This window comes from Torulaspora delbrueckii, chromosome 2 (genome assembly GCF_000243375.1).
Source record: "Torulaspora delbrueckii CBS 1146 chromosome 2, complete genome".
NCBI lineage: Eukaryota > Fungi > Ascomycota > Saccharomycetes > Saccharomycetales > Saccharomycetaceae > Torulaspora > Torulaspora delbrueckii.
Window position 1 is genome coordinate 593,283 of NC_016502.1, and position 13,993 is coordinate 607,275.

The 13,993-nt window shown below is 43.5% G+C and overlaps 7 protein-coding genes across 7 annotated transcripts, besides 1 other annotated feature; all 7 read right to left on the minus strand.

Moving 5' to 3' along the window:
- Positions 1 to 272: 272 nt before the first annotated feature.
- Positions 273 to 4,424, minus strand: TDEL0B03320 (uncharacterized protein; the record flags this gene model as incomplete). The annotated part of the gene is made up of 1 exon (XM_003679624.1): positions 273 to 4,424. The coding sequence occupies one exon, from the start codon at positions 4,422 to 4,424 to the stop codon at positions 273 to 275; it is 4,152 nt and encodes a 1,383-aa protein (XP_003679672.1).
- A 189-nt stretch (positions 4,425 to 4,613) lies between these two features.
- CPA1 (carbamoyl-phosphate synthase (glutamine-hydrolyzing) CPA1) lies at positions 4,614 to 5,801 on the minus strand (the record flags this gene model as incomplete). The annotated part of the gene is made up of 1 exon (XM_003679625.1): positions 4,614 to 5,801. The coding sequence occupies one exon, from the start codon at positions 5,799 to 5,801 to the stop codon at positions 4,614 to 4,616; it is 1,188 nt and encodes a 395-aa protein (XP_003679673.1).
- A 31-nt stretch (positions 5,802 to 5,832) lies between these two features.
- Positions 5,833 to 5,910: a sequence feature (Short protein (TDEL_0B03340, CCE90463.1) was converted to a misc_feature.).
- Positions 5,911 to 6,304: 394 nt separating this feature from the next.
- RAX1 (Rax1p) lies at positions 6,305 to 7,585 on the minus strand (the record flags this gene model as incomplete). The annotated part of the gene is made up of 1 exon (XM_003679627.1): positions 6,305 to 7,585. The coding sequence occupies one exon, from the start codon at positions 7,583 to 7,585 to the stop codon at positions 6,305 to 6,307; it is 1,281 nt and encodes a 426-aa protein (XP_003679675.1).
- Positions 7,586 to 7,798: 213 nt separating this feature from the next.
- DFG5 (putative mannan endo-1,6-alpha-mannosidase) lies at positions 7,799 to 9,109 on the minus strand (the record flags this gene model as incomplete). Its single annotated transcript, XM_003679628.1, has 1 exon — positions 7,799 to 9,109. The coding sequence occupies one exon, from the start codon at positions 9,107 to 9,109 to the stop codon at positions 7,799 to 7,801; it is 1,311 nt and encodes a 436-aa protein (XP_003679676.1).
- Positions 9,110 to 9,389: 280 nt separating this feature from the next.
- On the minus strand, positions 9,390 to 11,573 carry TDEL0B03370 (ChAPs family protein; the record flags this gene model as incomplete). The annotated part of the gene is made up of 1 exon (XM_003679629.1): positions 9,390 to 11,573. One exon carries the CDS (start codon positions 11,571 to 11,573, stop codon positions 9,390 to 9,392), a length of 2,184 nt encoding a protein of 727 aa, XP_003679677.1.
- A 142-nt stretch (positions 11,574 to 11,715) lies between these two features.
- On the minus strand, positions 11,716 to 12,144 carry TAF9 (chromatin modification protein; the record flags this gene model as incomplete). Its single annotated transcript, XM_003679630.1, has 1 exon — positions 11,716 to 12,144. The coding sequence occupies one exon, from the start codon at positions 12,142 to 12,144 to the stop codon at positions 11,716 to 11,718; it is 429 nt and encodes a 142-aa protein (XP_003679678.1).
- Positions 12,145 to 12,426: 282 nt separating this feature from the next.
- PIN2 (Pin2p) lies at positions 12,427 to 13,074 on the minus strand (the record flags this gene model as incomplete). Its single annotated transcript, XM_003679631.1, has 1 exon — positions 12,427 to 13,074. The coding sequence occupies one exon, from the start codon at positions 13,072 to 13,074 to the stop codon at positions 12,427 to 12,429; it is 648 nt and encodes a 215-aa protein (XP_003679679.1).
- Between the last annotated feature and the right edge of the window lie 919 nt (positions 13,075 to 13,993).

Consider the following 13,993-nt stretch of genomic DNA (forward strand, 5'->3'; position numbering starts at 1 on the left):
TTTTCTTCAGCCTGATTATCCCAAATGTCACCCTCTAAGAGCAGGCGAATTCAGCTATGTTTTTTCCTATCAAATAAGGCTCAACTAATTGTTTTAACCATCCTGTCGGTAGGCGCACTATTTCTGATAAACTTGTTTCTTTCCCATTTTCTTTATTACTCTTGAAATCTGGCGATGAGTTGAAAAGAGGTCACGTGTATATAGTATTATCGTAGATACTTTCACTAAATATCAGTACTCTGGCCATGATTAACCAGCTATTTATCTGTTGATTACCAGAGGACGGTATCTGCGCCGTCGTTTTTAGTCTTGTGTTTACTTTGAAACTTGAATCTGGGTTTTTTCCCGTTCTTCTTGTTCGAAGAAGTTTCGTCCGTGAGGAACTCAGGCATACCTTCTGAAGCCTTATATACAGCTTTGAACCCATCCTTGACCGTCTTGTTGTCCTTGTTCAGCTGCTTTTGTACTTTGGCACTTTCATGCTCGAACCATCTCTCGAACTCCTTAGCGGCGACTCTTTCTTCCAAGGTGGGTTTCTTTTGAGATGTCATGGCATCTGAAATATCTTCACTCATTGGAATGTATGGTGCGGCCATTCCCCAGGTACCATGGGTTCTAACTTCGCTCGATGCACTGGGTCCGACGCTCAGTACAGGAATTTTTTCCCTCTTCTTTCCTGCAGCTGGGGCGGGATTACTATCATAAAGAGAAGGCAGTGATTGTTTTCTATGATTAACGGAGTTACCACTCGAAAAGCTATTTCTTGAAGCCTTTGCAGGTCTATTGCCCCATGTGGTTTTCTTCGTATCGTCTTGTGTGTTTAAATCTTCAGCAGATAACTGCCCTACTCTTTGCTTCTGTGAGCCCTTTTTGAATGACCTTTTGATCTTGGTGGCCGCTGTTTCGCCCTCCGACTGCTCATTCAAAGAAGTTTCAGCCTGAGATAGCAAGGAGGGTAGACTTTCACTATCTTTCTCTTTACTGGCGTGGATAACTACCTTACCGGAAGTTTGGGCAGAAGGAGGACTCTGAGTGCGATTCGTTTGCAACTGCGAATGCGAGGATGTTCTGCGCTTACTTTTCTTCACCACCTCGGTGAATTCTTCGTTATCGTCTATCGCAGTGGTGTCTCCAGCACTGACAGCGCCTCTCCAAGAAATCTTCTCCTCCACTACGAAAGGCACTTTCATGTTATTAACAAATGATGGCTTGCGGCTTTTGGTCGCAGTTTGATTTGATGATCTTCTTCGATTTGCGGATTTGTTTTCACTTGTTGATGTCTTGAGTTCGATAACTGGAGCAAAAGATCTCTTGGAGTCCATGAACCGTTCATTATAGGCATGTAGGTTGGTTTGAAATAATTCCAACCAGTTGACATCTGGAATTGTATACCACGAGTTATCTTCCTGTTGATTAACTTCAAAGCACATCTCTTTGAGGGTATCCTCTAATTGTTGCCAAATGTGAGAATCGAAATGATCGTCAATCAACTCTAGGTTCTCTTTCGAGAATAACAATCCAATATGTAGACATATGAACCAGCAGCATTGCTGAGCTAGCAATCGGCTATTGGAATAGCTGGCATTGATGAGAATCGGCACGACTGTTTCTCCATTGATAAAATCCATAGTCAAGCTTTCCGTATAGTTTTTCAGATAATCCAAGTTTAACTGATCGCAAAGCTGCAACATATCAAGATAAAATTGGATCTTTTCAGTAAAGTGATCTTTGCGAATCAAACTGTAAATTTCATTGTATGGTAATCCATACATGTACCTTAGTACACAACTAACGTTTTCCACACTGGCATGTTCAAAATTTCGCAGGTCTATCGAGCTGCCATGATGGCTCGAAAGCTGTAAAAGAAGTATTTCAAAAAATGAAGATCTGACCCTCAGAACCAGTGAATGGCCGTAAAGTATCCCATCGGTGAGCTTCAGTTCAACATCAGGCTCACTCAACTTTGCGTAGGTCTCTTCTACATTGTTTTTCGATGCCAACTCTTCGGGACTTAACTCCGGATTGATGAAAGAATTTAATGAACGAGGTGGCAGTCGTCTGACATTGTGATCTTGTAGAAGCTCACGAAGGGTATGTGGAAGGCTTGACGTATGATACGAACTGTCCAGAAGTTTTAGAAGGAGTTTCGACGCTCGAGCACTTACAGGCTTTTCGTCAGTGTAAAAGTAGTGAACGACTTCCTTCAGAGTTGCTGCTAAAACACCACTATCAAACTCAGCGCTTTTAACAGCCCACGCCCAGTAGCCTTGGAAATAATCGCAGTCCCCCCAGGAAAACTCTAAAAACTTCTCAAAACTGAGAGAGCGATCATACCATGGTATCATGCTCTTGACAATCCAGGGAGCTATGGAGCGGAGAAGGAGTTTATGAAACTGACAAATATCCTCATTAGTTTTGTCATCGCGAAACTTAAAGTCAAAGTCCTTCTTGATATTGAAATCCATGGATGCTTTTTCGCCATCTTGATTCACTGCAACAGTACGCTTCTTCTCAAAATCAGCCAAGTAAAATCCTCTTCTCTTTTTCTTTCTGGTATCAGTATCATCGAATGATGTATACAGGAAGTCGTTATCCGTCATGTAGTCACTCATTGAGAATTCTGGAAATCCATAAGTAATTCGAGTGTGTATATCTTGCCGGGCCCCGTATTTGGGAGAATAACGTGAAAAATCGTAGAGCAACCTATCCTTTGGGTACAAGGTAGGTACTTTACTGGTCTCATCTTTCAAGATCGCAAAGGAAACGAAAGAAGGCTCGCATGCAACTGAAATGGCCCTTCCCGTGATCAATCGGCTACTATGCACCTTCTCAAAAGAGTTATTCGAGCCGCTCGTAGTAAACACTTCACCACCAGCAGTGCAAATGATCAAACTACCTTTGGAACTAATTGCGAAATCCATACACTTTCTATTTTCAAATTTTGGTGACCAATAAAGAGTGACGGGTAGTATATTAGGCAACTTCGTCCACATGTTTTGGGACTCCTCTTTGACCGTAACTATGCCAATCCTTCCACAGTCGTACTTGAAAGTAAGGTTGTTACCAAATGTGTTGGTACATTGCATGTCAACCACCTTACTTGGAATCTCCCTAGGCGTAAAATGTGCGAACGCGTCCACATCCTTATTTGATTTTGCCTTTGCCATTGGAATTTTAAAGGATCTCACGGTATAGTTGGTATACACTTGCAAAATATTACCTTGCAATCGCACAAAAGTGGCAAAATCTGTGCATACAACCTGCTCAACTGGTGAATTTGCAATATTGGTTATGACTGGAGTATTAGTGACGTACGCATCTTGGTTTTGATAAATTGAATCTGGAGTCTTGTGTACTGGCTTGAAGCCACCAAGTTGACCGACATTCAGTCCCCACATGAAAAGTTTACCATTCGCACTGACAGCGCACGAATGTATCTTTGAGCAGGAGATATTAACCACTTCTTCTCCTTCCAAAAATGAGATCTTTTTCGGTACAGAGCCAAAAACTTTGTCCAGGTCAGTGTTCTTGCTATTCGTTGAGTAACCAAGCTGGCCATACCCATTCCATCCCCAACTGTATACATCTGACTTATCTGTCAATAATAACGTATGATGATTACTAGTCTTAAACATCATAATTTCTGTGTCTTTAAGATCTAAGATCTCAGCGAACTTCGGTTGCGGTACATCGGCGACTCCATTCCCTAGTCTCCCACGCGAGCTGTTCCCACACGTATAAACTTTGTTCTCGGTAGTCACTATAATAGAGTGATATCGTGTTATAAGTATCTTCTTGAACCTCGAAGCCGTCAGTTCGAGAGTATCTGTCTTGTTCAACTGATCGATCGCGAGCTGAAACATGTTCTGTCGGTCATCTTTGTTACCAGTGCCTAGTTGATAGTTCACGTTTGAGCCCCAAGTAAGCAAATGTGACCCACCTCGCTGTTTGATACAATTCTGTGCAGCTTCATCCATCGGCAATTCCATGAACGCAAACCTCAGGTCCTCAGAAATATCTGCTGGATCCTTGCTCCACGTCGCTGAAGGCGTCAAATCACTTTGATAACGAATATAATGCGGAAACCTCCTATCACGTTTCGAGAACCTCATAGAGTACAATTCCAATGGAGTCAGACCTTCACGATCCAACTGATTGAATACGTGGCCACCAAACTTGTGCGAAAGAAACTCTATCTCATCCTTCCATCTTTTGTATAATAAAAAACTCTTCCTCAAGTAACCTCTCTGTAAAGTAACATGTAAAGGTGAATAACCACTCTCTAGGTCGTGTGAATAAAGATTAACGGAATCAAAATGAGTCAATTCCGGCAAACAACTTCGCAAATACCCTATATTTCTTCCGAAAACGTCTCTCTTTTCTAACACATGCTTGCTCTTCTTGTTAGCAGCAATCCGTGGCATGTATATCTAGGCTTAAAGCTCCCAATGGTCCATTCTAACCTTCATTAGATGACCTGGTCATTTATATTAAAAGCACATTGGACTTGAAAGTTGCTTGTTACCCCACCTAAATCAATCATAAATTATAATGCCTATACTATATATAAACTTGACATATACAATTAGTAACAACTATGTGACTAATTGTCCTTAAAAAACCCTTTCAGTAGCCAACTGCTCAACCTTGATGGTCACTGGAGCTGCAGCAAGCTTCAAGTTGGCCTGCTTCTTGACTTTGTACTCGTCAATGTTGTGAAAGTACTTGTCAAATAGCACTGCAGTGTCTTCTGGACCACCTTTAGCTTCTGGGTGGAATTGGGTGGAGAAGATTGGTCTTGTTAGATGTATCATACCCTCATTCGACTGGTCATTCAAATTGATGAAGTATGGCTTCCAGCCACTTGGCAAGGAAGATTCATCTATAGCGTAACCATGATTTTGAGAAGTGATATGGCATTGTCCCGTAGTTAGATCCATAGCTGGGATATTGTGAGCCCTATTACCGTATTTCAACTTGTGGGTCTTGGCACCTGCAGCCAGAGCTAGCAATTGGTGACCTAGACAGATTCCAAAGATTGGTAAATCGACCAGTTTTTCATCTTGCATCAACTCTTTCAAATTGTTGACTGTAACTTCGCAGAAGGTTGGGTTACCTGGTCCGTTGGAGATAAAGATTCCATCGAATTCACTGGCGATATCCTGGATTCTGTAATCATAAGGTACAACAGTTACATTGGCACCTCTAGCAACCAAACTTCTAACAATATTTTCCTTGACACCACAGTCGATCAAGGCAACGTTGCACTTTGGTTCCAAAGCCTTGACATAATATGGTTGCTTGGTGGTGACTCTTGCGACTAGGTTAGTGCTCATTGGGTCCAAATAATCAGCTGATTCCTGGTTTTCAACAGTGATACGACCTAGAGAAGAGCCCTGCTCTCTCAAGTACTGGATCACTTCACGGGTGTCGACACCCGTGACTGCAGCGACTCCTTCCCTCTGACACCAGTTGGCCAAAGACTCGACCGCAGTCCAGTGGGAGTGCTCATAAGCGTACTCTGCAACAATGATACCCACAACGTGAACATGGGGAGACTCAAAGTATCTAAGCAAGTTGAACTGGTCACGGGCCTCACCAGATGGGACACCATAGTTACCAATCAATGGCTGAGTGAAGACTAGGATCTGACCACAGTAGGAAGGATCTGTCATGGACTCTGGGTAGCCAACTAAAGATGTGGTGAAAACAGCTTCACCAGCGACAGATTTGTCAGCACCGAAGGAGTAACCTTCAAATGTAGGACCGTTCTTAATAGAAAAAGTAGCTTTTGCAGACATTTATTTTTAATTCGAAAAAAGGTTAAAGGATTCAGTACTGGCTAGTTTTCCAGATGTGGTCAGATATGTAGTCTTGACAGGTATACGACGATTCCGATAACTTAAACATACACCAGTTTAAAGAGCCCGGAGAACGTGTATAGCAAAAAAAGCTTTTCCGTAGGAGTTAACTCGAAGAGTAGTTAGGAAACAGTTGGATTGTTTAGTCAATTGTGAAAATAATCACAACAATCGAAAGTAATTTTCACTCATCCCGTATTCCTCTTATATAAAGTGAAAAAAATTAGCGATGACTTATCTTTTCCTCGTTGGAAAAGAAACGAATTTTCAAATAGTGCAGAGTGAAAAAAAAAAAAAATTCGAAAAATTCATCGCTAGTCATCTTGATGTCATAGTGGATGACTGTATTGTACTTAGTGCATCGTTGTACTCTCTTTTGCCTTCTCGAATCTTGGTCAATTGGTCTTTTAGTAGTGGCTTCTGGCCTAGTCTTGTGACTTCTCCTATAGTCTGTAACCTGGGACGCAACTGAAAATAACAGTTAGGATGGCCGTTGCCAGGGTCGTCAGGAAGCCGCACCATAACGCTCGCTTCCACAATAATTTCTTGATGAAGTCGTGTTGTATCTTTATGAGTCTCGATCTGCCTCCCAGAAGTTTGAAAATTGTGGGAATTTCTGAGTAGTCATGACTATGTTTGCGATCTGTTTGCGAACCATCCTTTTCTTGGTACATGAGAGCCTGGGTTAGACCGAAGAATGCGTAGAGGATATCCACTTGATAGAGACCGCATACTATGGAGTAAGATCCGAGTGCAAAAGGTACGATAGTTACTACGCGGATGGCTCTGCTGTAGTGGAGGAATATCAGTGTGTAGCCAATCCAGAACCCGATCCCCAGCCATATTAGCCCTATGAGTACTCTGCTTAGTACGGTGTAGTTGGAAAATGGGGATTTTGAACGATGGCGTCGTAGCCCGGGCGATTGGTACCTCCAATTCGAGATCTGGTCGTGGATGTTATGGAGGGCCACTGTGCTTAAAAATTTGGGAAAACAGTCGATCTCGAGAAACTGATATGCGACAGTTTTCAGTGGCTCAAATACCGCAGGATCGTGCCTTTGTTCTTGCTGGACATCGTACAACACTTGGTTTTTTACTCGCTCTGGGACGTTGATTAGGTATTTGTTGTCTTCGGCAGATTTTAACAAATAAATATTGCAGATTTGCAAAGCATTGTTCACCAGCTGTTTCCTTGTTATCTTTGGTTGTTTCAATTTCCTAGTCTCCTTTCGTAGCATTTCATCTACCATTAGCGCTAAAGGATGATTTTGACCGTCTGCAATTCCAGACTGCCGTTTCCATCCGTCTACTAATCGCGATACTCTGGGTGAATCGTTTGTATCTCCCTGCAAAAACTGGGATACCCTTTTGGTATTTTGGAAATCCAAATAGCCCTCATTTAATAATGCATCTAATAATACAGATGAGCTCACTGATTCGTTGTCATCCTCAATGTTTACCTCATCGCGGTTACGACTAGCAATTGTCTCATTAAACTCAACAGATTCCCTAACACCCTTCACATAGTCCTTACAAAGTCTTATGTGGGCCATTAGATCAATCCAAAAGTCAAGATAGTCAATTGCATACGGAAACTGCGACAAGTATGTGTAGAATTCCCACGAGTCCACAGGCGCCTTCGTAACCTGAATGAGCACTTCATACAAAGTTGGAAGGCGTTCTCTTTGGATCTGCTCGTAGTCTTGCTCCATGGGATCTTTCATTGCCTGCTATTTGTTCGCTTTAGATGTTGTTTTGATCCGATCTGGTCAGATCTGCTTATATTTTCCACTACAAAGTAAGGCGCTAATTCTACAATTTGCCAGCCATTCGAAATAGAATATACAGAATAGCTTATAATAGATGAGATGAATGTGAATTTTGCTAAAGATACATTTCAATAATTGCCAAAATATATGTGCTACACTGCGGTGACCCTAAAAGAGCATCCATATGGATCCTCCCACTAGAACCATTAAGATCACTGCCGTTATGATTGCTGCTCCTGCGCGATCTTTAGTTTGGATATCTAGCTGGTTCTGCAAAACGTTCGCCGATGACGTGTTTAGACCTGCGTTGGCATCACCGGCAGAAGAGCCACCGGTTTGTTCCGTGAAAGGAGCAGCTTTTTGGTGGATCAATAACTGTTGCATTACTTCAAGCGCTGACATCTGCTCTCCTAAACCGTAGTAACCGTCATTGGCCTGCTTGTTCCAGTTCAGACCACACGTATGGCCATCCGTACCACCGCTACAAGAGGCTGCTGCAGCTAAAGCACTTTGTTTTAGCAAATCGTCAACCTTAGACTGTGTCGATGGTACCAGGACACTTGTCAGACCAAGCATTCTGGAAAAGATAGCCTTGAAAGACCGCTGATCGGAGTTACAAGTGCTTGTGCCGTCACCTTGGCAAAGACTTTCATACATGATAGAATCTTTGAAGAAATAGGACTCAGCACCACCCAAGATTTGCGTAACACGCGTTTCCCATTCAGAGGACCCGTTGGTTGCATTATACATGAAGGCCAGCCCACCAAGAACGACACCGTGGTTGTAAGACCATTCGAGCTTGTTAATCGAGGTACAATTGTTATCGATTTCCGCACCATCGAAGACATTACCCACATCTTTCAAAACAACGTAACCAACGTCCACAAGCCAATCGAAAACATTTTCAGCCACTTCCAAGTACGTATCATTTCCAGTATATCTACCCAGTCTCGCGGCAATCTGGAACAGACATGCGTTCGAAATAGTATTCTTATAGTTGTAGCCACCGTTCCAGGTGAAGATCTGCCATCTCAGACCACCTCCACAATTTGCAGTATCCCAACGGCTGTTAAGCTGGTTGAAAATGGCCTGTGCCATTGCTAGCCAGCCGGGTGCACCGTTAGTAGGATTCGTGAAGTTGCGTTCCACTGCACCCATCAAAGTGAGTCCCCAAACACCTTGATCATCATTTCCTTCCACCATAGTCTGATTCTCCGGCATATAGTCGTAATGAGGGCCCGTCTGTGCCAGCATTCCGTCGTAAATAAGCGACTCAAAGGTCGTGTTCTCACAGAAGTACCAGTTGTCGATCATCCCACCGAAAGCTTCACCAGCTTGCCACCAGTAGTAAGGAGATTGAAACATTCCTACTGTACCACCGATACGAGTACCTTCATAGTAATCCAGCATACCTTTCTGGATCAACGCCGTAGCATAACATATGGAATCCTTAGAGCTAGGGTCAAGATCCAACCCCATAACTGCTGAGCTCAGCCAAAGCACAACGGAAAAAACCAGTAACCGAACATTGCTTCTTCAGCTTCTTTGGACGGTTTAACAGCTTTGGTAGTAATTCTGGGTTGTCCTAAAGCTTTGGGTTAATCATCGTTTTATTTTTGGTAGATAGTTCTTCCCAGTTCGCGACGCTCGGTGAGGCTGAGCCATGTTAACTAACTAGCTAATAAAGTGATTAAGTCAAAAAGAGGTCAAAAATCACAAGTTGGTGGTGGTGTATATTGTTCTATGTAGATTTGGAAGACTAGTTGTCGTAGTAGCTGTTTGTGTAGTTTGCGAAGAAGTCGAGGATATTGTCCTTTGCCAGTTGAAATACGGACTCGGAAAATCTTGAAGAGATTTCGTTTGAGATCTTGGTCAGGCCCATGTCTTGAACGGCTTCGCTGAGGGCGTCGAGCAGGATGATGGAGAATTCGATGTACCAGCGGTGGTTCCAGCAGCAGATCTTGACGACGAGGTCAATTATAGTGTTATCGAGCTCGTTGATGCGGGCCATGATTGCGGAGGAAGTAGCATCTGTTGTTGGTGAATTGGCCTGTATTCTTACACGCTGGCGCTCCTGAACACAGTACTCAAGCAATCTCCTGGCACACTCGGCGGAGAATCTTTGTGAGAGGCCTCTTTGGAAAGCGCGGGCTGCTTCTGGGTAGTGACCGAGACGACGGGCACATAGACCAAATAGTTCCCATTCGAAAGTTAGCTTGTTGTACTTGGAATATTGAGCTTCGAAATATAGTTGTTCTGTTTGCCATAGTGTGTAGGTCTTGAGGTCTTCGTACAGTAACATGAACAGGTTATCCAACCATCTCTCGCACAGTCTCTTGGACCGCAGGGAGTGCTTGGAGTTATTGGTGATGCGGTCGCCGTTTTGCAAAGACGGTTGTGATGTTGGCGGTATGTTCTTTACGGGTCCAGCGGTCTTGTCGACTTCATCTGTGGACACTTGGTATTCTTCCTCCATTACAAAGATCTTGGAGCGGTACTTGAGCAAATTCTCCCAGCCGGTAATCTGGACTATCTCTGAGAGAAGTTTGTAAGCCAATTGGAACACAGATTTTAGGTTTGAAGCGGCGAGGTTCGCCAAAGCCGGATCTGCGTCATGGTGTTCCTTTTGAATATCCTGTGGATCCAAGGAGCTCACTTCTTCGTATACTGCATCTATCGGTAGAGGCAAGTGTAGACTGTTACCAGTTGGAATTGGTGCGACTCTCTTGAGAGCATACTTGTCTTTCAATGGTGTCATGGGACAAGCGTTCAAAGTCAAGAGTGCATTTTCGACGTCTTTCAATTTGATGTAGGACTCTGCGAGTAGGTACCATGGCCTGAACTCACTTGGTGAAGAGTTGACTGCCATTTGTGCAATCTGTTGCGCGAGCTTGTAATCGCCCTTTACTTTAAGTAGGAAATCCGCCTGCAGGCACAACAACTCTGCTCTGCAATCCGAATCGGGTGCCGTACGCGCATCCTGTTGTAATTCAAGTAGCGCTTGCTGTGCCAACTCAATGGCATCTATCTCGAGATCGTTAGTTAAAAGCACACGAACCAGTACAACGACAGCTTCCGGGTGTTCTTTCACAAGCTGCTGCAACATCGCGCGACATGCATCCACACTGCGTGTGAGTCTCACCACTTCAACAAGTGTCTGAACGAGGTAATTGTTGGTGCGAGTGATGTTGGTAACGTAACAAGGTCCACCGAGCTCTGCACCTCTGGTGTAAACGAGAGGGAACAAGCTGATAAATACATCAGAAACACTGTCCAACTGTCCCGATGTCAATGGGTTCAAAATCAAAGTCTCTACAACGTTCTGTACTTCTCCCTCTTCTCTATTATCCTGCATCAGCGCAATAGATCTAACCACACCGCTGAAAAATGTTTCCGCCCACAACAAATCCGAATCATGTACGTCTGCAATCAAAGATTGTTCACCCTGAGAGTCCACTACGAAAGTCTGAACGGTCCCCGGGATATGAACCACAACATTAACATCACATTTACGAAAAACGTTCCACGTAGAGAACGAAATACGAGCCACATGAAAATTTCTAGTCTTTCCAAACCAAGCCTGAGGCTCTTCGGCAATGGTGTCGGCGATACTTTTGAGGAATATAGCAATTGAAGTTGGATCAGAGCTATCAACACCTAAAGAGTAAAAAAACGTCCCAGTTTCGCCCTTCAATTTATCACTAGAATGCAATCCTGCAACAGCCTGTTGTTGTTGCTCTACTGGCCTATCTTGTCCAGCCTCATGGTGCTCCTGTGTATGTCCGTTGGCCTGATTATTGCTCGAAGATGGGATATATTTTACCAAAGTTACTAGATCTGGAGGTCCCAGGTCCAAAAACTGTCCAATCTTGGCGCGCCTTTCCTGCAAAGCGGTACCAACAACCTCTTCTTTCACTTCAGGTATCGAACACTGCGAAAACATCCTGCTTAGCACCCCTTTAAACCTAGTTGAGTCCAACATAAGTGTTCTCTAAACTGTATTTTAGCAGATATTTCATATTAGAGGCATAGGAGTGCAGTCACCCGGCCTCGAGTCTTCAAATTATAACGTTATTTAGCACTATTTAGACGGCATCGGTGTGGTCTTCGTCGAGATCCCATTCTTTGGCAGTCAAGCAGTACTTCTCAGGCGGTAGTCGAACACCCCACATTCCCATGACTTGCGGGAGAGCCTTCTTGTTTCGTTCACTGGCAAGTTGGAGGAGTAATTCCTTGGGAGCGGTAGGTTTAAACTGGTACTGGGTACGAGCTGCGATCGCGAGCCGTATATCTTCCACTGTAAGTCCTGATGAGGGTCCCTGGTCGGCGTAGTCGTTGTAGACCATTGCGTCTTTTAGAACACCGCGTGTATAACGAAAGGCAAAATCCATTAGTTGTAATGGCACTTGATCCTCATAATGATGGATTGATTGAGAGGCCAGGAGTAAATGTAGTAATCGCACGTCTCTGGGAACATCTTCCTGAGAGTTAGAAGTGGTTTCTGGTGCTGTCATCCTGCTCCAACTGCTCGAGTAGTCATGATATTGATAGTATCATATGGGTTGAAATTTCAATACTATTGATATAAAGTAAATGTCACGTGACTTTATATAAGACATAAAGGAAGACCACTGGAACCCTAGTTACTGCCTTTTGATGGTTACGGTGAGTTACTAGTGACTGGTTAGTCGGTGCAGGAAGTTGCAGGCTTTTGTGCGAGTGAATTGTGAATCCGTAATCATAAACCATATATAAAAAAAATGTACGACCAATGTGACCGGTAGAAAGCCCGAACGCTAGTTACGGTACCCACCATGGTAGTAGTTGTGAGCCTGATATGGAGCGTTATCTTCTGCTGGGTAAGGACTTTGATACGCGTTGCTGTTTTGCGGATTGAAAGAGTGCCATGGGTTTGATGGAGCCAAATTGTTCGAAGGTTGGTACACTGAGAGGTCGTCATCGCCATCATGGGTAACTGCCGGCAGTCTCTTTTTCTTGGACTTATCACGCTGCTTTTCCAAATCAAAGTCCTGTTCAAGTTCGAAAACTTCTTTTGAATTCTTCCTTTCATCGTAAAATGAGTCGTCTCTATGACGATAGTATGCAGATTCGGGTCTCTGAATAGGTTGATAAACCACTGTGGCAGGTGTAGGATTGACTTTACCATACCCATCATTAGTGGGTGCTCTTGCGCTTTTCTGACCACAATTACAACACCAGCAGACGAAACCACCTATACCGGTAACACCTTGACGGAAACACGTCAGGAGAGCTCCGATTAACCATATAGCGGTGATCGCAGCCAGTACGATCCCGACAATTGCGATGATTTTGCAAGCTTTGTTATCCATACATGTGTTCCACGACTTAAAACTCTTGGCTGTACTCTCCACGTTATTTGTGAAAGAACGGGCAAATAACCCATTGATAGCACACACGTCCATATTCCGCGTATTGTTAGCTTTGTCTTCTTTAGAGATTTGTAGTTGTCAAGGAAGTAGATCGCTTTTAACATTCTCTATAATCGAGGCTTATCGCGAAAATGGCTATTATAAGAAAGGTAGGCTTAAAGACCCTGCGAAGTCTTAAATCAAGTGTAATAACTCCAGAAAAATACCTAAATTACGTAGTTGGGTCGCTGACAATGACCATTGGACGCAGGACGTGGTATCATCTTCTGCCATTGGCACAAGAAATGCTGCATCCTTCTCAGGCGCTATCTTATAGATTGTCCCCTGTTTGAATCCAGTAACAACCGTCTTCATCGTGGCAAATCCCATGGGAAGGCTTTGACACAGGGTTTGCAGATTTGTAGTTGCTCGGCGACAAGTAATTGTCTCCAGTGCTGATTTGATCTTATCTAAGCGACGGATTGGCCTAGTACAATGGAGTTTTGTGGGAGACCCAGCACCTTCCGCATCTCTTTACTTTCATTCCTGATCTTGACCACTGTGATTTCATCATATCTTCAATGAAGATTTCTGTCAATGTATAAGATACCGCGATGTAAATCAAGTTCGATTTTCCATACCTTCTATGCTCATCATCAATCAGCACTCGCCGAACTAGCAAGACATGAGATTGCAGTTTGCCACGGATTGCAAGTGTAAAATGTTTTTCTGTAACCTGCCTTTCATAGTTCAAACATCAAATCCACCTCGAAAAGACATCCCTTCATAAATCTGAAAATCTCTTTCAAACATGGTCAATTCTTCTCATCGTCTAGCTATTGATCGTAACCTCTTATCCATCCAATGAATCAAACCAAGACTATTGTATTGTCTCTTGTGAGTCTTCTCTATGGAAGGTAGTAGATTTTTGTAGAAAATGACGCTCTAGGGCGGCAGTATATAAGAAGACACA